General features: G+C 40.1%; 2 protein-coding genes and 1 non-coding gene across 3 annotated transcripts; all 3 read right to left on the reverse strand.

Annotated features, from left to right (window-relative positions):
* Positions 1-35: 35 nt before the first annotated feature.
* On the reverse strand, positions 36-27,824 carry LOC134791213 (coiled-coil domain-containing protein 40). The gene is made up of 22 exons (XM_063762186.1): positions 27,701-27,824; positions 26,631-26,834; positions 26,005-26,120; positions 25,558-25,696; positions 24,913-24,999; positions 16,324-16,456; positions 16,051-16,208; positions 14,210-14,323; positions 13,727-13,857; positions 13,244-13,386; positions 7,352-7,452; positions 6,904-7,086; positions 6,042-6,209; positions 5,516-5,593; positions 4,841-5,009; positions 4,365-4,573; positions 3,924-4,043; positions 3,338-3,433; positions 2,618-2,821; positions 2,226-2,384; positions 1,481-1,623; positions 36-1,113 (listed from the first exon to the last, which is right to left on the reverse strand). The coding sequence occupies exons 2-22, from the start codon at positions 26,826-26,828 to the stop codon at positions 933-935; spliced, it is 3,030 nt and encodes a 1,009-aa protein (XP_063618256.1). The 5' UTR covers positions 26,829-26,834; positions 27,701-27,824; the 3' UTR covers positions 36-932.
* On the reverse strand, positions 21,318-21,421 carry LOC134791926 (U6 spliceosomal RNA). Its single transcript, XR_010144372.1, has one exon. It is a non-coding gene; the product is annotated as a U6 spliceosomal RNA (small nuclear RNA).
* On the reverse strand, positions 22,298-22,915 carry LOC134791540 (major centromere autoantigen B-like). Its single transcript, XM_063762588.1, has one exon. It carries the CDS (start codon positions 22,913-22,915, stop codon positions 22,298-22,300), a length of 618 nt encoding a protein of 205 aa, XP_063618658.1.
* Positions 27,825-27,884: the final 60 nt, after the last annotated feature.

The raw sequence follows: 27,884 nt of genomic DNA on the forward strand, positions 1-27,884 counted from the left end.
TTATTAAGATTCTTTATAAACAATAAAACTCCACATTCCAAAATACTACAATATTTATTTGAAGTCAAAATCAAAAACACTAAGTACTCACACATAACAACTAAATGTATCATAAATATTGAGCATAAAAAATCACGATCAAAAGATGTTCAGCGAGTCTTTATCCTATGCTATTAATAGTTAAGTGTAGTTAAGGGCACAGTGGTTATCAGCGACATCGCTGGCTTCTAGCTCGCTAGTGATGCAATCCCCTCCCTCGTCGCAAATTTGAGGCATCACGCTGGGCTTCAAGATGATCAGCGAGTCTTTATCCTATGTTACTAATAGTTAAGTGTAGTTAAGGGCACAGTGGTTTCTCAGCGACATCGCTAGCTTCCAGCTCGCTAGTGATACAATCCCCTCCCTCGTCGCAAATTTGAGGCATCACGCTGGGCTTCAAGATGATCAGCGAGTCTTTATCCTATGTTACTAATAGTTAAGTGTAGTTAAGGGCACAGTGGTTTCTCAGCGACATCGCTAGCTTCCAGCTCGCTAGTGATACAATCCCCTCCCTCGTCGCAAATTTGAGGCATCACGCTGGGCTTCAAGATGATCAGCGAGTCTTTATCCTATGTTACTAATAGTTAAGTGTAGTTAAGGGCACAGTGGTTTCTCAGCGACATCGCTAGCTTCCAGCTCGCTAGTGATACAATCCCCTCCCTCGTCGCAAACTTGAGGCATCTCGCTGGGCTCGAGGATGATCAGCGAGTCTTTATCCTATGCTAGTAACTAATAGTTAAGTGTAGTTAAGGGCACAGTGGTTATCAGCGACATCGCTGGCTTCCAGCTCGCTAGTGATGCAATTCCTTCCCTCGTCGCAAAGTTGAGGCATCTCGCTGGGCTCGAACATGATCAGCGAGTCTTTACCCTATGCTACTAATAGTTAAGTGTAGTTAAGGGCACAGTGGTTTCTCAGCGACATCGCTAGCTTCCAGCTCGCTAGTGATACAATCCCCTCCCTCGTCGCAAAGTTGAGGCATCTCGCTCGGCTCAAAGATGTTCAACGTGTTGGAGATAGTCTCCAGTCTCTCTTCTAGGTGCGGGTATTCGCGGCCGAGCTTGGCTACTATGAACCTGAAAATTAAATATTCAAATTACATGTTAAAACGATCACTATATTTTATATATAAATAATGTTACCTAGGTCACGTTTTAAGTAATAATCTTAATTTTAAGATATATTATTTATCTGTTCGAGACTCATTTTTTATCTGGAGCTCGATAAGTCAGTAAAATTCATTCATAATGAATTTCAAAGTGAGCCTAATATGGATCCTTTGGGAACGCCTGTGTTTCGTCAGTAGTATTGATTGTGTGTTTGTCTGAACTCTAATAATGTTCGGTCTACAATCTACCCTCTTTGACCGAAGCTTCTATAGAAAATTTTCATATATTAGACTCACTCAAAGGCCTTTGCCTGTTCTAAAAGGTCCAGACTTACCTGATTCGTTCATTCAGCTCAGTAGCCTGCTTATACTCAGCCAGTACGGTGGCTTTAGGTTTCTTGACTCGCAGCGACTGCCGTTTCACTGCCGTCCCCAGCTCGGCGCCGAGCCGCTGAGCGCGCACCACTCGCTCCAGGAGCTATGGATGAACATAGTCCAATTTAAATATGAATCTGGTGACATGAGAGAGAAGAGAGACAACCCAGGCACTTTTAATTTGCATTATTATTCATGTGGATGCGCCTTATGTATCAGATAGTAGATTGGCACGGCATAATTTGTTGGTGTCCGCTGTCTGCCGAATATTACATCTTTGAATGAGGTATAGCGAAAAATCTCTCGTAATTTATGGGGTAAGCAATGTCTCTTTTCTTTGAGTCCTGCCATGTCCACTATGATGAGATACAGGCGACGTACAGTCGAGATTGCCTAGGTACTTTACTTATAACTGCTCTTTGGCTGCTATTCAACATGAAATAGATATGACTGCTAAAATAGCCAAATATATCAAAACACATCGTTATTTCTATGGTAACAAAGGTGTGTTACTATATATTTGGCCACTTCGACCGTCACTTCGATGGTGACTGTACTATTTCTTAAACCTCCAACCGCACTTGATCCTATCATACAAGTAGCACTGACCCATTGCTTGTCCCGCTCTGCTAGAGCTGCGTGTTGAGAGCCCTGTTCTCCGTCTTTCTCTACAGCCTGCTGTCTCTATCTACATCTAGAACTGACCCACTGCTTGTCCCGCTCTGCCGCGCGGCAGTCGCGCAGCAACGCGGCAACTTGCTCCTCGAGCTGCGCGTTGAGAGCGCTGGTTTCTTTTGTCTCTTTCTCCAACCTCGCTTGTTCTCGTTGAAGACTCTTCATTTTTGCAGTCGCGTCTGCTAAATCCTGTAAATTCGAACGAGCGAGAGATTAGAAAAAACCTACCAATTTTTTTGAATTCAATTCCCTCAAGTTTAGTAAGCCGGAGGAATTCTAGCTCTTCCAATATCTAAGTTTCAGGTTGCACGTCAGCTCTCGCCACTCTCCACATACTGTCTGTGATGTAGTACCATGGGAACTATGGGCGGCCTCCAAATAGCTTATGACTTGACCTTCAGTCCTAGACCTATTGTTTTTACCTTGGTGACTCGTTGTACATCAGCCCTCGCCAGCCTCAGTTTATGATGATACTGCGTCTGTGACGTGGTCCCATGGGACCCGTGGGCGGCCTCAAGAGCAGCCTGCGAGCGGCTTTTCTCCATGGCGGTCTCGCGGCGGGTGACCATCAACGCCAGGTCATCCGACAGTTTCTCGGCGGTGCGGCGAAGTTGGTCGCGTCGGACCTGTGCAATATTTTTTGAGAGTGGCTTGTCTTTTGGCACTTAAAAGTGTCACAGTGAATGGCATATTATATTTGACTGTCGTTTATAAGTTTATTATGGGAAGTAAGTATCATAGTTCTCTTCTGAGTGACGTTAATCAGTGCAACATTAGTGGCTGGTGGTCATTTAGTTAAAGTGTGCTGGTTCAGCAACGCAAGCAACCCTGAATTGGAAACGTAAACTCTACGTTGACACTTCACGCCAAAGGAAGTGCTGCCCTCTACAGGTCACGTACGTTTTCTTGTGCATTGTTGGTTCTGCCATCTTGTGAGCTACATTGGAAGATTAAACTTTAGTTTTACACTTCGCGCCAATAAACAGGGAGCTCCTGTGCTGCCCTCTACAGTTCAGGCACGTTCCCCATTCTGAGCCTCTTCACAGTAGTTGGCATTTTCGAGGACGGTTAAATTATTCATTCATCCATTCCAGAATCTAGAGTCGGAGAATTTAAGTGTTTATATAGAACACAGTTCTTACTTCCATCCTGTGAATCTCGATCCTCATTTGACCGATTTCACCGGCTGCGGACTTGGCGTTTTGCATGTTTTTCTTCAGTTCAACAGCCATAATACCCTGTCAATACAAAATATTTAAGTAACTAAATCTTCATGGAATCGAGGAAAATCCAAAGCAATGTCAAAAAGAAGTACCTACTTAGGGCGGCACGTATTGCAACCTTATGAGGTACAGAACATTACGGCCCAAAGAATCTGGAATTTTCTAGATTCAACGGGCATCAGTAATGAACTTTAAAGGGTTGTCACAATAGATCACTGCTTGGTCGACGTGGCAATCAAAGGCCCACTACAACCCCAGTAAAAATAATAATTTGGGTAATGGCATCAAAATGTCTTAATTCGGCACTGTAGATAAGAGAACCGGATATACGAAGAGTAAAAAAGTCTGCACTAGGGCGTCGCGAGCTGATGGGCTAGGTGGGGGGGCAGTTCATACGGCCTATGGCCAAGGGGAGGAACATACATTTTGTTAGAAATTTTGTTCTCTAGCCTGCCCCCCCTTTGCGATGCCCATGAGTCTGCAAAAGGAGGAAATAAGAAATCACCTTCCGTTGCCAAATGAGCGCTTCCCTCTGCACGCGGTCGAGGCTCTGCGTCAGGTTCATCTTCTCCTTGTCCATGCTCTCTATTGACTCCTCCAAGTCGAACACTTCCGCTTCCGCATCCTGCAAGTGAGTAATGGGTAACATGTTTGCTCGATGTTTCACTTACCGAATTTTCATTTGACCGAACGTGTTTTATTAAAAAACCGTAAAATTTCCAAACTTTTGTACAAAGCATCCTGTAAAAGCCATTGGCTTAGATTAGGTTAGATTGGTAACCCTTCTAAAAATTCAACGGTTCTTAAAAAAACGTGTTAGGTCAAATAAATTTTTTTTCTGGATTTTAATAATCGCGGGTTTAAAATTCTCGGAGACGACGTTTCACGCCAAGAAAAGAAAGGTGGCGTGAAATAAGTAGTCGACCCCTATGATCTATGGACGTACCTTGAGCTTGGCCTTGTATTCTATAGCCAGTGAATCGTGTTCAAGCTTCAACGCTTCCCCTCTCTCTCCAGCCTCCTTTCTCTCTCGCTCCAACACGACTAGTCGCCCGCGCAGCTCACGCAGCGAGCGATCTACGCTTGCGCGCTCCGCGGCCACGCTCTCGACGTTCGCTTGGATGCGCATGCTTTTTTGATCGCAGATTTGGATTTCTGGAAAGAAAAACATTGATCACTTTATCAAGTACCATTTGTGGCTCGAGTTTTAGGTTACCGTTAAAACTTAAAACTCTCCAGGAGTGAAATTAGTAAAATTACTACCTTTTGATCAGAGCCTTGTAACTCTAGAGACAGCAATTATATAATTATGCGCGTTCGATAGAGACGGGAAATGGCGGGTCAATGTACGAAATTGTTCGTGCTTATGTTCCTAACTACCTAAAGTATATAAATATACCTAAATATTGCAATTGCACTCACGCTTGTTGATGAGGTTGACGTCGGCCACCACCTTCTGGTGCTGCTGCGACAGCTTGACCACGTTGCTCTGCAGCCGCAGCCACTCGTGCTGCATGCCCTCTGTGCGCTCGCGAAGCCCCTTGATCTGCATCTCCAGCTCTTCGATACGACGCTCTTGAGGGGATTTACTCTGCATCCAGAAAAGGGTAATAATTTGTAAGTACTTTAATTAACTCATCATCTTCCTCGCGTTATCCCGGCATTTTGCCACGACTCATAGGAGCCTGGGATCCGCTTGGCAACTAATCCCGAGAATTGGCGTAGGCACCAGTAATTACAAAAGCGACTGCCATCTCATCTTTCAACCCAGAGGGTAAACTAGACCTAATTGGGATTAGTCCGCTTTCCTCACGATGTTTTCCTTCACCGAAAAGCGACTGGTAAATATCAAATGATATTTCGTACATAAATTCCAAAAAAATCATTGGTACGAGTCAAGGTTTGAACCCGGCGGGACCTCCGGATTGAAAGTCGCACGCTGTTACCGCTAGGCCACCAGCGTTTTCAAGTACTTTATACTAACTAAATACTTTTAATGAACTAAGAGCAATGAAATATTTTGTATGGTAATTATTGGCGCATCCTACACGGAAACCTCTAGATCTACATTCAAAATCATCACTCAAGAACACTTACGTCAAAGATCTCCTTCAGTGCGAAGTATTTCTTAGTGATGATATCCAGTTCTCTTTGTTTTCTAGTTGTAACCATTGTCTGAAAAGTGAAAACCATATCAAGTACCTGCTTAGAGACAAGTCTCAGAAACTTTTCAAAAAGATAAGTTATCGGAAACTAGAAAATTGTGTAACAAATAGAGTGTGAGAGGACGAATGGGAGAAGTTTACGTACTCCATACATTCCTGAACAAAAGACCATCGAAAGCAGTTTTCGTGATTGGACCTGGGACATTCCATAAAAGTGTCAGGCACGTGAAGCTATTTTTTAACACTTAGCTAATATTATCATGCCAAATATCGGCTGATATTTGGCATGATAATGTTTAGTAACTCAGGTTTAATTTCTGCAGATTATTAAGGTTGCTGCCGTACTCCACATACTCGTCTTGTACCCGACAGAATAGACGTTTTTGTGGAATGCGCAACCTGCTTCTCATACTTCTTTGTTCATCTTAAATCGGTGAAAAATTAAAGGCAGTGGTCACCTTTTGGCTATACTTCTCTTCCAGCTGATCGATCTCCCTCTCCCGCTCGCGCACCTTCTCCTCCACCCCTTCCAGCACCTTCTGGTTGCGCGCGGTCAGGCTGCGGTACACCTCGATGTCCAGCATCACCTTGGCGTGGGCGTTCTCCATATCGACTAGACCTATTTCCTGGAAAACGCGAACAATTTTATGAGCTAATGAATATTTCATGGCTTAATTTGTTCTAGAATTTCCTTGAGTTGGGTCTACAAATTCGGCACCAAAACATTTGCAGTCAGAGTTTAAAAAAAAACTTTACTGCTGTGCGACGTTGATCAGTCCACCAGTTGTGGTTGGTGCAACTGGCCCTGTGAGAAACTCTGACTATGATAAACATTAATGTTCATGTTTTTTTAAATCAATGTAGGTAAATAATTTATTTGTGTGTCGTTGGCGTAATACGTGTCGCCATTCAATTTTAGATTAAGTCAGGTCCCCACAGAAAACCAGCGCCACGGTCTGCCGCGGCATCATGCTGAGTGGGGATCCTATTTTAGCGTCCTAATCTCTTTTATGTCTGCATACTCTTCTTTGTTTTTTCATGTACTATGTTGTGAACTTGTGACGTTAAAATAAATGTAAAAAAAAAAAATATTCACCCACAGCTTCCAAATAGGAACCTTGATTTAAGAAAACGTTACAATTATTGTAGTAAGTAGGTAGGTACCTGGATATTTTTGCCATTATCCATGGATTCAACGGCCTTGTCGTACAGCAGACAATCCTGTATATTTTGCAGATCTCTGTCTTCAGCTTCTCTTTAACTAACCTCTTTAGTATCGCTCGCAGACGTTTCTGCTCGATAAAAAATAGTTTAACTAACCTGTTTCCTGGAAATCTCTCTCATCTTCTTGATGCCTTTGGCCATGGCTTCCACGGCCTTGTCGTTGAGCAGACAGTCCTGTATATTCTGCAGGATCTCCGTCTCCAGCTTAAGTTTCAACTCCGCCTTGTGGGCGTAGTCTTTCTCTGTACTCGTCAGGATATTTTGCATTGTTTTGTTTTCCTGGAAGCAAACGTTAAATTGCTGTCTGTTGAATATAGCACTTAATATAGTGCGCTAGTCTGCCTAGGCTAACTCTGCGTCGATATTGCAGTTACAAAATTTGGAAATGTGGAAAGTCTGGGAGGTCTGTCGCTTGTCAAGGTGATGCAGAGTTACCTTGGATTGACTGAATCTGAATGTATTTGTAAGTAACTATGTGTATCGTTGACAAGCTTTGCTCAGTTTGGAGCTTGCTTGATCTGTGTTAGATTGCCCACAAAGATACCATTGTAATAAGCTCTTGGTCCCTCTCGGTCATCTCGATGGATTCGGTGAGTTCATGTATCTGCGTCTCATAAGCCAGGCGCTTCGCTTCCTCCCCGTCCACTGTAAAAGTAACAACATTATATTAAGAAAACGACTTTAAAAATTACTTAAAATTTGCCATATCCATATTTTCCATCACGGTTAAGTATCCACGGGGCCGCCAACCTCTTCGAACTTCAGGTCGTCTATATTCCTCTCTATCGCTCTTGCATATTCATAAATCATAAATCATAAATAAATCATAAATCATTTATTTTTCGTGATAAACTTAGTGTACATACAAAAGTAAAATTAAATGCTTAATACAAACATAATTACAAATTGTTTACCACGAAATGGGCTCGCCTCAGCATAATGCTGACCCGAGAGTCGGCGCTGGTCTTCCGGCGAGTCCATTTTGGTGGGCCACGAACGCAGCTGTACGGCACGGCCTCGTAGAACTGAACGCAACCACTTGCGGCTGCCAGCGCCATCTGGCCTACGGGTGTGACAAATGACAGATAACCTAAAAGGCAATGCCGTACAGACAGGGTGCTAACAATAACAATTGAGAATACTAGAACATTTCAAGCATAAAACACATGGAATAACTGTGAAAACATTACAAATATTAAGATACAAACAAACAACATAAATAATTAAGACTACATACGTGATTAACGTTTAAAAAGTTACCAAACACACTGTTTACTCTGTTTACTTTACCAAAGTGAGAAGTGAAGGAGTGATCAAAAAATATCTTACCTTACATAAAAGATAGATAAAACACACGCGCAATTGTGTTAACATACAGCGAAAAAGAAAGGATATGACAGCAAAACTATACATACAGACGCATTGGGTTACTTACAGTGAGGAAAGGACATAAAAACAGGTATTTACTTTTATACAATTGCTTGCTATTTAGAACATACATATTACAATTTAATCTAAAAATATTCTATTTATAATTATAATTACCTTAATATAATTATTGTCGAGTAGTTATATTCGTCAATAATTACATTAAAAGCAACTAGTGTCATGCCTTAAAGTTTCCTGTTGCAGCTGGTGTTGTAGTGTGAATATTTTGAGTTTGGCTTTAAAACTTATAATACTTTCTAGGTTCCTGAGAGGGGGTGGAATGTTATTCCAGCAACGGGTGGCCATGTACTTGAAACTGCCACGGAAAGCAGCTGTAGCATGTCGAGGTGTTACCAACTGCACGCTGCAATAACGTGCGCCAAGTGATCTACGAGTGGACATCCATGACAACTTCTCAAAAAGATATGATGGAGATTTGTATTTTACAATGCCGAATAGAAGACCCGCTAGATGAAGCTTGCGACGGTGCAGCATTTTAAGAACACTGTGTTTATTCAAAAATGGAGTCACATGGCCTCGTGGTGGGATATTGAAGCAGAACCGGGCGCAAGCATTTTGCACCCTCTGTATAAGTCGCTTTGTTTTTGATAGGAGACGTGGACCATACACTAAATCCATATAATTTAATTTGGAAAGAACAAGAGCTTCAACTAACTGAGTGCGCAAGGTTTCGTTGATAAAGGGTCGTATGTTATATAGTACTTTGAGCCTGTAAAAACAGTTTCTAACAGATTCAGCAACATGTTTCTCAAACCTAAGTTCACTGTCCATAATTAAGCCTAAATTTCGAGCCTCATATACTCGTTCAATGGGTTCACCTGATAGGATTAGATCTCCATAAGGTCTGATTCTGTTCAGCTGATTTTTGGTGCCAAATATTAGATATTTTGTTTTAGAAGGATTGAGCATCAAACTGTTATCTGAAGCCCAAGACGCTATACTTGCAAGGTCCACATTAAGTTTTTGAATTGCAGTGTCAATTTCAGAGGGTTTACAAGTTATATATATCTGAATGTCATCTGCATAGATATGATACTTGCAGTGTGTAATGTGAGTTGTTATGTCCGCTGTATATAAGATGAACAGGATTGGGCCGAGTATCGACCCCTGCGGAACACCTCTGGAAAGGGGCATTTTTCCTGAGATTTTGGCCGGTCCATCACTTGAGGACAGCTTTACATACTGGTGCCGCAATGTGAGATAACTATGAAACCAATGCAGAGCACTATTATCAAATCCATAGTAACTTAGCTTTGATAGTAACAGGTCTATATTAATACAGTCAAATGCCCTGGAAAAATCAAGTAGCACAAGCAGTGTACACATACCCTTATCTTGTGAGCAAAGAATGTTGTCTGTGACATCAAGCAGGGCCGTCACAGTACTGCGCCCTTTCCTGAAACCTGATTGTACATCTGGTAAGATCCCATTGCTCTCAATGTAATCGCTTAATTGTGTGCATACAATCTTTTCCAGTATCTTAGACATACAGGGTAGTATGCTAATAGGCCTCAGCTCCTTTAGTTCGGATGGATTAGTGGTTTTTGGCAGTGGGCGCACAATAGCCACTTTCCAGGTGTCAGGAAAAGTGGATGTTAAAATAGAGGTATTTATCACATCAGTCAATAAGTCTACAGTATATGGAAATGTCATGAGTAGCATATTTAAATTAATTAGGTCATGTCCCTCTGCATTCGATTTGAGTTTAGACACAATTTTTAGCAAATTGTCGGAGCTAACTGGTCTAATGTGAAATATAGACTTGTTATACCTGTTGAATTCAAAGTAAGTTAACCGCGAAATACTAACTTGTGATGCAATTGGTAAGTCCAAAAAATGACTATTTATAATATCGGGGTCACTGAAAGTGGGTGGCAATTCTATATTATTTTTAGGCAGAATAGTAGATTTAAGATTTTTCCAAAGTGATTTAGGCTCCTTAATTTTATTATTTATATTGTGGTTAAAGTATGCCGATTTTTCATTGTATATAGCCTTATTTACAGTTGACTTTAGGTCCTTATAATACAGTTTTTTGCTCTCTGAACCTGTCTTATGATAATCTGCGGCAGCCTTGTCACGTATACGCATCATTAGTTTCACTGTGTCAGTGATCCAAGGATATGAGGGGCCTTTTATTATGGATGTTTTGATGGGTGCGTGCATATCGAATAAATAAACTATGTGCCTGCCTAATGCTTCGACCTTATCATTTACGTTGGGCATCGCAGACATCAGATCCCACCCCACACCACGCAAATCAGTATCAAAGAGTGCGAGATTAATATTATTAAGGGGCCTGTACAGTATAGTGTAGGGCTTAGGTTTGTTCCGCCTTATAGTGAACTCGCACATAACAATACAGTGCCCAAAAAGTGACCCTACGTGCTCAATATTTATTTTTTTGGCATTTAAATCGGTGCAAACCACGTCAATCAGTGTTTGGCTGGTATTTGTGAAATGTGTTGGCTCTGTTACTATTTGTGCTAAATTAAAGGTAGATAAAAAGTTGTTAAGCTTTGTTGTTTTAATGTCGTTTGCAGTAAATAAATTAATATTAAAGTCACCTAGCAGTATTAAATGGTCATAATTATTCATTGAGCTAATCGTGTCAGATATGGCGTCTAAAAATAGGTCAACGTCCTGCCAAGGTGGGCGATACGCTGTACCTACTACAATTTTTTTACCTTGCACAGTCATGTGTATCCACATTTGTTCAATCGTCCTATGTTTTGGATCTACGGGATGTGGTAAGTTACGAGCAGTGACATTACGCTTTATGTAGAACCCAACCCCCCCACCACGTGACCGTGGACCATGTGGTCGCGGGGTGTGACGCAACCTGCACCCCGGGAGCACAGGGGCCCGACACTCATCCCCCCCTCTCAGCCAGGTTTCATTAATAGCTAACACATCCATGTCCAATCGAGTGCAAGTCGCTATAAAATTATCGTGATTTGTGCCCAATGAGCCCGCGTTGAACAAACCGATTTGTAATTGATTTCGAGCTATCTTGCAATAAGATAAGTGGCATAATAAATAAGCGGACAGCAAGACAGGACCGGTTTTGCATTGTAAACAAGCGCGGTGATCGGGAACGAATTTAGTTTGAGGTTATTAGTTATGCAAAAGTGTTTTTCGGCGTGTAGTTGTATAAAATATGTAGGGAGTCGTGTAAATACAATAGAATGTGCTACAAAATGTAATGTGCGGAGTGTGAACATTGTGTTTTGATTAAAATAATGAGTGCAATGCGTGTATGTATTGTTTTCGTGTAGTGTGCGTTTTTCAATGGTGTGATAAGTGTGTGGCGGCAACAGGAACAGTGGCAGACAAACAATGGTGGTTGACAAGAGAACTAGCAAACTACAGGTCAAGCTAAATAACATGAGCAAACCTATCGTGAGCCAAAAACCCGATCCAGATCCAGCTCGGTGCGTATGCGGTGTCGAGGCGAACTCGTGCCCGCCTGCTGCCGTGCGAAGATTTTTCCGTCTCGGGTCCAGACGTACCGCCAAGAACGCTGCTGCTTCAGCTCCCGTGCCTTATAGAAAAGACGTCGATTGTGAGGAGTCAACCGTTCGTTGACGTAGAAGTTACACGTTCGCCCGGGGATGCCGGTGCCTTCCGTGGTGGCACCACGGCGCACCCGCGCAGCCTGCAGCAGACGGTCCCTGACGGCGCGGCGCGCCAGGCGCACCACGAGCGGTCGCGGCCGCCCTGCGGGTCCCTGGATACCTTCCTGCAGCTGAGGCGCGCGCCCCACACGCGCAGCGTCGACGATGTCGTGCTCGGTGAGTTCGACCCCCAATTTCTTGCTCAGGGTTGTTACTAAATGCACCGCGCTTTCGCCGCTACTCTCTGGCACACTAGTTATCTCAAGATCATTTAATAACAACTCCTGGTCGCGGTCATTAAGCTCCAGCCTGAGTTGCGACACAGTTTCGACGAGAGCGGCGTCAGGGGCGGCGTCATTAAATTGGGGTCTGGTCTCCAAAGACTCGACACGGGCACTAAGCGCGTCGACGCGGCCCTCGCAGCTGTCGATCCGCCTGTCGCAGCTGTCAATCCTTGCTGTTAGACTTTCCAGGGAAGTACGAAGAGCGTGTATCTCCTGGCTCATCGCACGCATCTCCTCGCGGAAAAGTCGGAGCTCGGTGACCAGCAGCTGCATGTCGGTGACACGGGTCGAGTCCATCCCGTTATCGCGCGGAGTGGTGTTGTGTGGATGCCCGTCCGTATAGGACACCTCCATGACGGAGCTGTCACCCACGGTCTCCGCGGGGCTCATAACGAACTGGGCCCGCCCGCCCCGGCACATATTTACATTATCACACCGTGCGGGCGTGTTTGTGTTGTCCATCTTAGGCTCGGCACATTTGCACTCAATACATTTCCACGAATTTTTTTGTGCCGGTCCCATGCTACTATAAACGACTTCTGCAACATTCGCACAAATAAGGTCGTACGGTTTTTGGCAGTTGCAGCAGTTCAAAAATCTCCCGTTGGTTACTTCATTCAAACATCCTCCACAGCTTGCCATTGTGAATTCTACTGTACGCCTTGGGAATAAGGTTCTAGTTCCAGCGAAAATCACTAACACACCGTTCTTGCGCACGCGCAGTTACTAACAGCTGATTCGCTGTCAGCGGGCAGCTGACCCGCACTGTTGATGTTATAAAGTTACAGTTGGTTCACTAAACACCGATTTTAAAACTGTGATTTCTTGCCACTACAACATTTGCACACCATACAATTATTTAATTTGAGTAAGCACTGATACTAGGCTACGTGTTTATATCGAATTAAGGTTCCAAAAATTACGTTTTAGTTGGTTTTTCAATAAAAATCACGGAGCGAGCGAAAAGTGCGTATGACAGTTCTGACGTTCGTCACGTGACCCCTTCGTGCGGAAGAGAAGCAAATAGACGAACGATTGAACGAAGGGGTTCGCGGTTATTTATGGCCAACTATGGCCAGTACCCACCGAGCTTGCTAATGGCGCCGATATCATACAGCAGCTTGTCTTTGTTCATGGCCAGCTCGGAACTCTTGGCCATCTCTTCCATCGTGACCTTCTTCGTGATCTCCAGATTGTTTAGGAGTGTGCGGTAGCTCTCCTTCAGGGTGCTGAAAGTGAAACGGACGTCATTTAAATTTCCAACACGAAAACGCCCTACTCTGATTCAATCTATTTTAGAATAGGTACATATTGTAACATATACTAATAACTAAAACCATTTATTCAACCCTGGCCCTGTTAATGTATAGGTCATACTGAGCAATTTTTACTATGGGACCAACCCCGAAATCACGAAAAGAGATTTGGCTGTTTCATTCATTTTGGCTGGTCTGATTTGGAAAATTTCTATGGAAGAGTATCTTTATATTCGCGATTTCGGGGTTGGCCCAATAATCTCGCTCGAGGTGATGTTTTTTTCCATTTTACTTTATACGAGTATTCACTCACTTGTAGTCGTCCCGCACGGAGTCGAACACCTTGTCCCGCTGCGAGATGTTGACGAGCACGGAGTTCCAGAGCGCCACTAGACGCCGCTTGTCCAGCTCCAAGTCTTCCAGCTCCGTCGAGTATGCTGTCACCTGGAAAGGCACATCGAGACTGTTGAAAAATCTAGTGTGTTAGAAAGGCAGCGTGTTAGAGGGAAAGGCAACTTTGAAAACTCTGAGGAGAATTGCAATTTGCTCACTATGCTCGGTGATGAATGATGTGAAACCTTCTATCTGCCACAGAAGACATCGTGTCGTACCATTCAAGTTTCTGTTTAAGATTGCTTGTAACACAATATCGCTATTCGCGGAAAAAACTAATTATAACTTAATATTCTGCAGAATGCCACCAAACATTTAAATGTTTTGTTTTTCTTTAAGCTCTAAAAATTAAATGATACGGGCAGATCATCTTGGCTATCGTTAGGCAAAATTCTAAGCGTACCCTGTCATTAATAATTTCCATCTCGTTGTTCTTGATCTCGAACTGCTTTTTGAACATCTCCAGCTTGGACTCCAGCTTCCAGACCTCGTTGCTTAGACCGTAGATCACCATGTCCTGCAAATATATAGGTATTAGTTCTTCTTCTTAACATATATGTGACGTTCCACGGGAAAAGGTACCTTATGAGGGTTTCTAGTTTCGGAGATATTAAATGTTTTGTAAAGAGGTGAAAAAATGCTCATTTTTTTTTTATTATGTGATCTGAAACCTTAATGCGTAAGGTTTGTTTACCTGTTTTTATTTTTGTTATAAGTTAGTTATAAGCCTAGTAATGTCGTCTCAGAGTTTAGTAGAAAAGGTACCTTATGGAAAAAAGATTGAAAATTCCCAAAAAAACTAGTCAATACGGGAAAAGAAGTATGGTAGAGAACTGTATTAGCATTCTGCAAAACTAATTTGATAATTTCAGTTCTGGTTGGGGCGCCTCGCAAATATTATAACCGTACATAGACCGACATCACAAATCCAAGTAGACTGCTATTATACCAAAGTTACTCTCGTCAAGTCTTTCTTAACTAGAATAATCTTCATTTGGTTTGGTCGCATGCAGTAAATCAGCCATTGGTTTGCTGAAAAATGCCAATACCCGACGCATTACCTTATGGAATATCTGAGGTCATTGAACCTCAATGCCGCTTATCTTCAATAGCAACCGAAATATATTATTGATAAGAAATAGACGATTTATACCATCTTAACCCCAAAATATTATTAGTTTATCCTAACTGTTCCATCATCATCATGCCTCATCATGTAACTTGACTACAAGGTACCTTTTCATTACATACAAATTATTGGTCTTTTTTAAGATTATTATGACGAAGAACTAATTAAATTGGGGGCAGTTTAATGTAAATTAATATTTTCTATTCATAAAAGATAAACTATAATATGATTGATATTTTGTAGTGATGTATTATTAGATTTATTTCCATAAGGTACCTTTTCGTAAATGTATGGAGCAAATACTATTATTGTTATGTAAGTTTAAAGTGGCATAAGGGGTTAAATATAGTATTTAGTTGGGGTTTTAGGATTTATTTCATTTGAATGACAGAATTTCTTTCATATGTGCTCAGAAAAATTGATTGTGTGTCTCATTAAAAGTAAAAATATTCAATTTTGTGATTTTATATGAAAAAGTCAGAAAATACATTTTCACCTCTAAATCGGTATTGTTTTTTGCTTAAACTGTCTGTCAGTGTCGTTTTCTAATAGATAAAATTTAAATCTTGAGAGCTCATTGCAATCAATCGTGAAAATGAAATAAAACTTTATTTTCAAGAGAATGGTTAGTATACACATAAATCAGTCGATATCAAAAGTTTCTATTTGCATTACAGAACAAGTCGCAATATTTTTTTAATCTCAGATATATAAGGCATTATTATTTGTAGTCAACTATGTAACTTACTTCAGGAACATAGTTTTTTAGGCGGCTAAACTTAAAACTTCTCTATCGTAAAGTTGCTCATTTCACAACATTATTTTCAAAAAATCATATCTCTGTAACTACGCAACCTAGAAGGTTGATCTTTTGTGTTATCGATAGCTTATTTATTGTAGATTACTGGGGTATGCATAACTCCATACCCGCCATAAGGTACCTTTGACCGTGGGACGTCACATATAAGTACCTAATTCAAACTTAGATTTTTAGTAAAATCCCTCCTACAGCCTGAAACTCTCGATCTTACAATCTCTAGTTTCTTGTGAGTGTGGAGTATGATGTATGATACCGTATCATATTCATCATCATCGTACATCTCTCTCTAACTCACCAGCTGTCTCTTCTCGTCGGCCATCGTCTTCTTCTCAGCTCTCATCTTGTCAGACATTCGCTGTTTGACTGTGAGTTCCGACTCTGTCTCCCCGCGCCACGCTTCCAGCTGTCGGCAGAGCGATGTCAGTGCCTCCATTTCTTCCATCGCTTCTCGTTCTGTATTAAAAACCATATTACTGAGAAATGTGTTATTCATTACTTATTACAATGTGACAGTTACGTAGGAAGTGGCGCCCTCAATAATTTTCTACAATTTCTTGTGGGACTATACCTGCGATCATGTTCTGTTCCAGCTTCTCCTTAGCTCGCTTGTAGTTCTCCGCGGACCCTTGCGCACGCTTCTCGGCCGCGATTCTGAGCTCCCTGTTCTTGGTGATAGTTGCCTCGTACTCTTCTATCAGGGTCTGCAACATTGCATCAAAGTAATCTACATATTTTGGTGCAACGATCGATAGTTCTTACGCCTGCAGTGAAAGGCACTTGCAATGTGTAAGTTGCATTGGGTTAACTTCGACTAAAGGGTAATTTTGTAAATGGCTAATATCTACTAACTCTGTATCTTTAGGTATTTAAATAAAAGTAAACAAATTCTACCCTCAAATGGCTCCTTATGCCAGTTGAGGGTAGATGAAAACATTACACGATCAAATAATGTAGGTTAAAGTTGGTCGTCCAGGCGGTTTTGTTATTGGTCGGTTAACCAATAAATGTTATAACTACCCGAAATATTACAAATTGTTCATAATTATAATAATGACAGCGTTTTACACAAAAATAAAACGCTAATTAAATAACTTACCATATTCGAAACCTAAGAATAATATTGAGAGTGGCAACATTCTGTTGTCGGTCGTATTGTCCTTTTCTAGCATATACGTCCCTCTCTCTCTCTCACATTCCCACCACAGAGCAGTTGGTTTTGACAGGTGTTTGACAGTAACCGCCAAAACAAATTTCCAAGTCATTGTCTCAAAATTATATATATTTACACCAGGCAGGATTAAAACTTTAGGTTTCGAATATGGTAAGTTATTTAATTAGCGTTTTATTTTTGTGTAAAACGCTGTCATTAAACAACTGTACCGATATTCGAAACCTAAGAATAATATTGAGACGTGTTTGTTATCGCCTGGTGGTGGGAAGACGCCAAGCCAATGTGATTATACATGTACTTATTATGTATATGTAATATTATTATATTACGAGTGTTTAATTAATTATGTAGTACATCCTTTATTTTAACACCTGTGAGGAGAGAGGTATTATGTAAAGCATACAATTTGATATACCATTATATTATGTTACTAACTTTACATTTCATATACGTACTTAATGTACTTATAAATGTTCAAAGAGAAAAAATGAGTCACCACAATGGTGCTATACTTAACTATATGTATGTGAAAACTAGGTAAAAGAAGATGAGATAAGTCAGTCTACTCTTCAAGGAGCATACAACATCTGTGATAAGGAGTGATGTAATTCAAGTATGAAAAGAATAAAATCATAAAGTACTCGAGTAGTTTTTATTATTTTATAACTCCCAATTATTAACAAATTTGATAATAATTATCTAGTAAAGTAAGCAGTTGCAGGAATATAACAAGGACAAGACCTTTCTTATTTCCAGAATCCCTCGGGATTAAGTAGACGAATATTTTAAATATTCGTTATAATTCACTATCACTACCCACAAAGTTAATATTGGGTACCTACTTACTAAAATGTGATAGGGAATTACTGAATTCCTTTAATGACTGTGAGTCAGTGTGAGCTATATACTTGGTTATAGCTATAAAATGCATTTAATCCTTTGTACGCTTTACTAACGCGAACGCGAGCGAATGTACCTAAACAAACCTTACATAAAATTGTGAAGGTTACTTTGAGAGCTTAAGCCATAACATAACACTCATGTGGGCACGCCTAGTTATGACGCTTTTTGGTGCTCTTGGCGTTCAAATGGTTAATATAGAAATGCCACAGAACCTTATCAATTATATTTGTAAAGGTGCAGGCTCATTCTGCTTATATTCATGTTTAGCTATCATCAAGTGACCTTAATTGTACTCATTAATTTCTATATATGCAATAAGAGTAGTTTACCTTATCTGGTGCCTACTAGTAGGCATAAGCTTGATTGGTTCTGAACGCTAAAGTGGTTTAATTTATGTAAACCATTCATAGCATTGCTTAATTCTGAATATTCAGTTTCCTCTTTCCAGTGTGTAAATTATTAAGAATAAGGTACTTAATTCGAAACCTTAGCTCATCGCATATGTGTTTTTAACCAAAATGCAAATTTGTGTGTTTATTTAGTGATCATACATTATGTGCAATAACTGTGCGGACCATGGGGTCCCCGACCTTTTGCCGGCCACCCGTGGGCCCAAAGCCAACAGCGCAGAGGCCCTTTAAGAGGGACCTATTTCATCCAATGCTAGTGTCAACACTTTGTCGAATCTATTTGATATTTATGTATACTTATCCTCCTTATGAACTAAGGATAATTGTAACTTTTTGATATCAAATATACGCCGAATTGTCAATTATTTTATATTTTGAAATACATATAATATTACTGGATTTGGATCAGTGTGCTTTTGAATACTATATCTCTGGCCTACTATATAGGCTAGTCTATTAGCATCCCGCCTCCTGGAAGGCAGTCTACAGACTTTTTAGATATATATTCACAGTAGCGCTAAGTGTGTGGACCTAGTTTTCCGACACTTGACTGCATGAGATTATAGTGAACATTTTTTCAGGTCTCGGGCAAGAAGGGTACCTAGATAGGTTGAGGTCCTTAACTTGTGGATTTGGTTAGAGCAAGACACAGGCGGGGTGTAAATTAATTAATCCACCATGTTTCAAGAGATTCATGTGCATTGATGCCTTCAGGTAACGCTGTTCAGACAGACTAACACTTTGGCAGAGTTTTTCCAACATATAATAAATGACTGCATTTGTTTGGGTGTACATGTTCCACACCAAAGACATATTTATATATTTCAATCCATTTTTGAAAGTTTGGCGTTTCAAAATAGCTTCGCCTTTTCGCAAAGCGTGCTCCTGTTTCTCTATTTTATTGTGCAAGCGAACAGTATCACAATGCTATAATTTTGTATAAATTGAGAACTAGAGGGTCATGCCCTAGGCGTGACCGCCCAGAAGTTGTGCTAGAACCTTTCGTGCAAACCATTCAGTGACTGTTTTTAAAAACCTTTTGTAGTGGGTACATTCCACGTTCTTAAATTTGTTAAACGTGTAGTATCAAACTATGACAAGTCATGATAAGTGAGTTAAGTGGTAACAGTATCTGGTCCGTGCATAGAAGCACTTGCCCTTGAGGTTAGGGCATGGGTAGTTTATAATAAACTTAATCCGTGCATGGGAGCACTTACGATACAGGTGGTTTAAAACTTCCAGGGTCACAATACAGACATAAGGGTGTAAAATACATAATTCATAAACGCCCGTTAGGACAGTTTTGTATATTTTATTTCAAACATGCTTGTGCAGCACCGCCAGCACATAATAATTTCCCATACCATGGCAGTCAGGGATATAATAATTAAATAGGTAGGTAACCTTGGTCATATCGTGTACATAGGTAGGTACTCGTAAACATGTTAACTGAAAGACTAGTGCTCTCGAGGCAAATATAATTTATGCAACTGTGAGCTGCTCTTACATTGGGATCATATGTATTTATTTCTAGTCTGCCTTAGCAGGCCTAGACTTCAAAGGTTTTTAGATATTCATAGGGCCGTTAAACGGACCTTTTGTACACCTTGAGCAGGCTGTTTGTTTCACACTATGAGTAATATATATTGTAAACATAGCTTATTTCAGAATGGAATCGTAAGCTCTGTCGTGTCGTGAGCTTGCCGAGCCTGATTTAATTAGAGTCCACAGATTATCTGGACCTTGGAGGATTGACCACTCCTTATTCTAATTATCAATATTCTGCCTGGGCTTATAGTCGAAATCAGCGACTAAATTTCTTAGTATTATCTATGCCGCCCAAGTTATGAGGCTTAGCGTCTCCAGACCACAATTTTATTTATATATTAGGTTGCAAAGATTTTATCATCTTTAAAATAAAAATGAGTCGAAATAGGCATGGAATCTTAGGTTATATTTTACCTTTTATGATTTTAGAAGTGTTATTGTAAATAGTAAGTAGTTTTCACTTTTACCACAGTTAATTAGCCCAATTTTGGGTTTAGCCAACAGGGTGTTCGGGACCCTTAGAATAGATTGGTAAACAGAAATGAAAACTCTAATAACGAAGCCTTGTCTATTTCGACTGATTTTTACCCAAAACAATATTTTAAACCCTTTTTACTTTCTCTAAGAGGAGATATTTACAAATTCATCTTTGTAATATTTTTCTGATTGTGGCCTACTCGCTCGCTTGTGTTATAACCATATCATTTATATTTCTGTGAATATGTCTGACATGCCTTGCGCAGGCTTACATAGGTTATAATATCATCATCAATAACTTGACGTCAGTTTGTGAACGATTCAAAGATTCTTTGGCACACCTTACGCAGGTGGAAACATGGCAGCCTTGCGCAGGCTTAGATAGGTACATAATATATTGGTTTTATCACAAATAACATGACGTTAGTTTGTAAACGAATAAAAGATTCTCTTAGGCACACCTCACGCAGGTGGAACCATAACAGACGTAGGTTTAAGAATATCATTCAAATCAAATACCCTGTGGGTAATATTCCCTTAGTTGCGGGTTCCTTGCTCGACCAGGTGAAAGGCTTTAAGCAGGCTTTAACAGTCACTTTTAGAGAGTGTCATTCACGGTGACGCGCAGATTTGTCAAAACTAAACTTTAACTCTACAGTTAACTAATATAATTTGACAATATGAACCAAACCATGCGTCTTCGTCAATGACTCAATCTAAAGATTCCCGTATCGTTAATGCCTTTCCAAATCACAGGCTTCCGATTTTATTTGAAACGTTTACAAGTGTACTATTTATGTAGGTAGGTAGGTAGGCTTAAGAATTGACCCTCTTGTATGTAGTTACATATAGAATTAATAATCAAATTATTCAAATCCAAAATAACACAAGCACATATAGCAACTACATGCAAGAGTTCTTTCCTTAACCTTTTTAGGCTGTAAGTACCTGCTAAGTTATTTATTTAAGTAGGTACCTACCTACATTTTAACCATTTTTTTTTTTATTTTTTTTTTTTTCAAAGATCTAGTTGGAGAGATATAAGTTGGTAGATAAAGAGTGAAATACTTCACGATTTCGCATGTCATTCTTGCGCAGACCCATGCTAATCTCTCTATATGTCTAGTCAGATTTAAGTTTATGTACTGCCGAAGTACTCACTTTCCTCAAAAATAAATGCAATGTTTGCGATGTAGGTTTGTTCGTTACCTTGTGTCCCTCAGAGCGGAAATAGAAGCCCCGCGAAGCGGGGCTTCGTCGACTCCTAAGCGGGTACACATTATTTATCAGCAAGTTTATTACCAAAAAATAAATTTTGCAATAAATATTATATTAACCCGGAACGGGATAAAAAGACAAATTGCTGATAGATACTTGGACAGATAAAACCTACACGTCTATAAGCTTCTACCTTCATACGTAGGTTCTACGTAACACGTATTAACTATCCGATCCTTTCGTATTCGAAAACACAAATCACTTGAAAACTGAAGGGTATGCCTCCACAGATCACCATTTAAGTATTATAATTTCAACCGTTATTACACATACACACACACAAAGATTTAAACTAACAAGACTCTGAAGAGACTTAATGTAGGTATAAAATTAAATTATAATGGTGACACGTGCACGCTTTACCAGCTCGATGTGTTTTCTAACATGTGTTTTTAGTATTTTCATTGGCATAGCCACGGTGCGCGCAGGCAGCCTTTGAAAACACTTGCACATCACTATTCCGGATCGTTTTTATTTGCTAGATGGTTTAACGGACAACTAAATTTAAATATTTATTTCGAACGGCAAAAGCCGTTAGAAACTGTTTTTCAATATACAGTCAAAACCGTTTATAACGACATCGAAGGGACTACTCATATTTGGTCGTAAAAACCGATAGTCGTAACAGCCGATGACGTACCTAATACTTATTATTACCTAAATGTGTGATTAATATACTCATCTATAAAATAAAACTAAATTTTATTTATTTCACATGAAAATTATAATAAAAAGACATTACGTACATATAATTCTCATTTTTCTACATTAACAAAATCTGTTATTTTAGTTTGTTTGAAACACTTCTGTAGTACGTACGCACTTTGTAGTTCACGCTGAATTTTAATTAAAGTATTGTCATAATTTCCCTGCATGTGAAACTGTTCATTAAAAAGAGCAATTTTTCGTAATACATTGACAGCATTGAGACCATCATTCAAAGTTGGCACTGTAAATTGTTCTTCAGTCTCTTCCTGTTCGTCATTTTCCTCTTGAACTTCTTGTACAATATCTTCTTCCGTAGCTGGTGCACAAATTGCGATAGAGTTATCCACATCAATAAACTCCTCTGCTTCAGTAGTAGATAAAGCAGGTCTTAAATTTTGGGCTAATTGAGCCAAAGAAATATTGTCCTCTTCATCATCATCAGTCACATCATCTGAGGATATTGTCAAGAGGTGTTTGAAACCTGCATGTCTAAAGCAGTTCGCGATAGTTTTTGGTGAAACTTTTTCCCATGCTTCTGATATCATCAAGATGGCATCAAGAACCGTAAAGCTTTTCTGGTCGTTACTGTCAAGGTTTTGAATTAACTTTAACACTTGCACTCTTCTATAATGAGATTTTAAACATCTTATTACACCTTGGTCCATTGGTTGCAGTACAGATGTAACATTTGGTGGTAAAAACACAAGTTTAATGCACTTCAAATTAGTAACAGCCGGATGAGCAGGACAGTTATCAACTAAAAGTAGAATTTTCTTATTGTGTGCTTTTAATTCAGCGTCCCAGTTTCGCAACCATCTTTCAAAAATTTCCGATGTCATCCATGATTTCATATTGTTTTCATACGTTACCGGCAGTGAGCGTATGTTTTTAAAACATCTTGGTTTCTTAGATTTGCCTATAACTAAAAGCTTCCTTTTACAGGATCCTGTCATATTTGCTGCAACCATGATCGTCAGTCTCGTCTTAGATAATTTTCCGCCAGAACAATTCTCTCCTTTGAACTTTAAAGTCCTGTCTGGTGTCATATTATAAAAAAGTCCGGTTTCGTCAGCGTTAAAGATGTCATCTGGTCCGTAGTCTTCGTATAACGCAGGCCACTTTTGCGACATCCATTCTTCTACTACACCACTATCAACACTGGCAGCTTCACCACTCATTTTCCCGCCGACGATACCGTGCCTAGCTCGGAAACGTTGAATCCAACTGGACGAGCAAACGAAATTTTCACCAAAACGCTGAGCAAAATCGTTTGCTTTTTGTTGAAGAATTGGTCCATTTATTGGCACATTATTTGTCCTTTGATATTTAAACCACTTTAGCAAAGCTTCCTCAATCTTCGTATGCTTCGTTGTTCTTGCTCGTTTCATTTTCAATAAATTGTTCTCAAAAAGTGTTTGAATTTTTTCTCTCTCTTTCCAAATGGTTGAAATTGTCGAGTGTGATACACCATATTCCGCGGCCAAGTCTTTGTTTGGAATTCCACTCTCAAGTTTTGATATAATACGCGATTTTTCTTCTATAGTAATTTGTTTTCTTTTTCTTTGCGACATGTTAAAAGTTTCACGAATAACTCAACAATATGTTTAGGTGCGTCTGTCTTGTGTTCGGATAAGTAACAAACTGACTGAAAAGAAATGAGAAAGCGGGCTTTGGGTTTCGATTATACTGCATACACGTGTACCGATTTTGTTTCTGAGAAATACAATAGACACTAAACTCGAGTTGTTTTTGTTTACTTTTGCGATCTTAATGACTTTAGTGTGCCAGATGTGGGAAGGGGATGCTGCCCTCACCTATTCAAATGTTTAAAATACGGCTGGTCGTTCTAACAGATATAATTCTCCGAAAATATCAGTTAAATGTAGTCGCTTAAAGAGATATGTTGTAATAAGCGATGTCGTAAAAAGCGGTGTTTTTTATAAGGCCGTCTAATAGAATTCAGCCGGGACCTTTGATTTTGGTCAATATAACCGGTATGTTGTTCTAAACGATGTCGTCGTAAACGGTTTTGACTGTAGTCAGCTAAACTGGGGTACAAATTCAAAAACTCACCAGCAGTTTAGCTTCACGACCTTCCAGATGGAAAAACAGCAAGCCAATGACTTGGAAATTTGTTTTGGCGGTTACTGTCAAACACCTGTCAAAACCAACTGCTCTGTGGTGGGAATGTGAGAGAGAGAGAGGGACGTATATGCTAGAAAAGGACAATACGACCGACAACAGAATGTTGCCACTCTCAATATTATTCTTAGGTTTCGAATATCGGTACAGTTGTTTAATGATTATTTATTTATTTGCGTAAGATAGTACAGTATGCAGAAACGGCTACCACCAGTTTTGGCGTTGACATAACGCTCACGTCTACGTAATTTACTTTCTGTACATCTCGCTTGCACTAATATGCCTGTACGAGCGAGATGCATAGAAAGTAAGTTACATAGACGTGAGCGAATATGTCAATGTCAAAACTGGTGGTAGGCGTACAGGTTGATAATGTTGATATAAGATTACACATAGGAATCAACTACCTCGTCGCATAGAGACATGCAAATAATATTGTTGTGTGTTAATTGTTTGTTTTCTTTTATTTAAATAGGTACCTAAATATACATACCATAGGTTTAATAAAACAATATCTTACCCTTTGCGCATTAGTGTCGTGGTCGCTTCTGTAGATGTTTTCCAAGTCTTGATCATACGCCAACTTACTCAGGCGCAGCTTGTCTTTCTGTCAATAAACTTTGTGTCATATGAAAAAAAAAATGTTTATTGTGTTAAACAGTACAATTTGAATACAATTAGACTTGATCAATTAATTAATCAACATAAGTGACTAAAAGGAGGTTACGGCCTTTCTGAGCTAGCTTTACTAGTTTTGTGTAAGGGTGATGGCATTCCACCTGTCCAATGTGTATTTTGTCTCACATTTTGCTTATTGATAGAGTGAGACGCAATGACATTGGACCAAGATATTGGACAAATGTAATACCGCCCTTAGTCAGTCTTCTACAATACAAATGGGAATCATGCCTACTTATCGGTAAACTTAGGGCAGACCTGAATAAGCGATCTCTTTCCTACACTCAGTGGAAAATTGGTCATTCTCATCGTGCCCATAAACATACCAGCTCTAGAGATGTTTATGTATACTAGTATCTTCTATTCCTGAGGAACTGCTTGAGTGAGGCCTGTAACTTCTGCATCAGGGGGTGCGTGGACTCGAGCACAGCTGGCATATATGGCGCCCATGTCGCGGTGTGACAGACAGAAGTATGATTATACATACCAGCTCCAGAATCTCCTCGGCAGCGATAGCGTTCTCCTTCTCCAGGAACTGCTTGAGCGAGGCCTGGAACTTCTGCATGAGCGGGTGCGTGGACTCCAGCACAGCTGGCATGGCGCCCACGTCGCGGTTCCTGCGCCATCTGTTGGTATCAAAAAACGTTACATGAGAGTCGTTATCGTAGCTAGTTAATAATCAATCACACAACAATCAATGTACCTAATAACAATCATCGCATGTCCCTAGCAGAACCGTATATCTTCACCAACTCAGTATAACTGGATCATCAAAATAGCTGCCACCGCCCTTCTACGATGACACTGGTTGGATCGCATCGTCGCCAAAGTCGGTTTTACAACTCGGCAGCTGAATCCTTCAACTAATAATGTTTTAGCTGCTCTGACCTCATGAGCATAAAGCTCTGTTCTCTACAAATGTCAGAAGACCCACTCATCGACCGCCTCTCTGCCCGCCTTCCTGCAGTGGCATTGCTCCGGAGGGCAGCTGCAGCACTTGCACAAGCCGTCTTCGAACTGCGGCGTCACGCACTCGCACACCTCTGGCTCCTGAAGACACAGTAAACAATTGACGCACGATAATGTAGAAGTATCATCAACGTCTTATAATACCTAACATTTAGCAGCAGGCCATTGGCTTTTAAGACGGATCACTCACGTAATTTTGATAGAATCCCATTCGACAAATTTCGATCAATTGGGTACAAATGCAGGGGGATCCAGGTGGAAATGGGGAAATGGCAGAAGATCATAATTGATCGAATTTGGACTGAAAATACGTGTGATGAGAACGATTTAAATTTTCGTTTATTGAATGAAACAGATCCGTTACTTTAGATACGTATTTTTTAAAGACCATATTTCTTCAAATGTTGTCAATCTCTACTGAGAAAGGCCTTATGAAAATTCAACCCCTAAGAAAGTAAAAAGGGGGTCGAAAGTGATTACCGCCAACAAACTGTTACACAGTGTGTATTTCATGATAACAATAAAAAAGTGTTTCATTTTCATCGAGGGGGCTTACTAAAATAATATTTTAGAGATGCGATTAAAGCTTACGTGTGGATAAATGAGGGTGTCATGTTTATACATGAGACAGTGCTCGTCATGGATCACGATGTCCAGATCATCCCTGGGGCACTCGCAGTGCGGGGACAGCAGAGGCGGCGTCGATTGCTTGTCTTCAGTACAACCGCAGTCAGGTGTGGATGGTCGGCTTCGGCTTGTGCCGCTTGTGCCGCTTGTGGACTGAGACATGGTGATCTATGAAGGTTTATAAAACATTTTATTTTATTTTAGATATCCCGAAGGCATAAATAGAGTAATATTCCTCAAATAGCTATCGAAATAACCTTATTACTCGTACCTACTTAATATCTTGCCTAGTGGGTAGTGACCCTATGAAGCCGATGGTCCCGGGTTCGAATCCTGGTAAGGGCATTTATTTGTATGATGATATAGATATTTGTTCCTGAGTCATGGTTGTTTTCTATGTATTTAAGTATTTATATATTATATATCGTTGTCTGAGTACCCACAACACAAGCCTTCTTGAGCTTACCGTGGGGCTTAGTCAATTTGTTTAAAAATGTTCTATCATATTTATTTATTTATCTTAATGCATAGTGCCTGTATTTTAGCAATAGCACAATTAAGTAAAACTTCGATTTGCCGTGTCTGTGGACTCAGCACATAAGCGCTGCGACAGAATTTACGAAGATAGCAATAGTAACTAGTTACAGACAGAATCTTGCGCGCGAGGTAGACTACCCGTCTTTTTTTAAGTGTAGGTATATATATTAATTAGAAAAGGACGGGTAGCCTAGCTCGCGGGCGGGATACTGTTGCGGCGCTCCTGTGCTAAGCATACTGCCTAGCGTACCTATGTAGGAACTTACCTAAGCATTACAACTAGGTGAGACACATAAAATTGCTTTAAAAATACCAATCAATTAAGGTACCGTTGACTGGCAGAAATGCCTTATGGCCTAAGTCATCCATTTTTACCCTTAATTTTATTTTAACGAATAAAAGTAAATTAAATAAATCACAATGTTATTCCTAAAGGTATGACGGGTATTAATGTTAAATGAATAATAAAACAATACACTCCTTTTTTGGGTACTTACCTACAGTTATATGAACACAAATCTTCCAAATTACTACAGTAAATAACACACAAAGAAATAATCCACAATTTTATCAAAATGATTTTCAATAGCTTCTCAACGTGCGTTTCCCAGCAACTGTTTTTGTTCAAATTGACTAAACTTTTCGCGCGAAGCGTTGCCATGGCAACGCGGGAGGCGACTT

Source organism: Cydia splendana, chromosome 6 (assembly GCF_910591565.1).
Source record: "Cydia splendana chromosome 6, ilCydSple1.2, whole genome shotgun sequence".
Classification (NCBI taxonomy): domain Eukaryota; kingdom Metazoa; phylum Arthropoda; class Insecta; order Lepidoptera; family Tortricidae; genus Cydia; species Cydia splendana.

Excerpts from the sequence above, each read along its gene's own strand:
- LOC134791540 (XM_063762588.1), bottom strand. The coding sequence starts at position 22,915 with ATGGACCAAGGTGTAATAAGATGTTTAAAATCTCATTATAGAAGAGTG.
- LOC134791213 (XM_063762186.1), bottom strand. The coding sequence starts at position 26,828 with ATGTCTCAGTCCACAAGCGGCACAAGCGGCACAAGCCGAAGCCGACCA. Across the intron at positions 25,697-26,004 it reads GGCAGAGAGGCGGTCGATGA|ATGGCGCAGGAACCGCGACG; the intron begins GTGGGTCTTCTG and ends TGATACCAACAG. Across the intron at positions 14,324-16,050 it reads CCGACGAGAAGAGACAGCTG|GACATGGTGATCTACGGTCT; the intron begins GTGAGTTAGAGA and ends ATATATTTGCAG.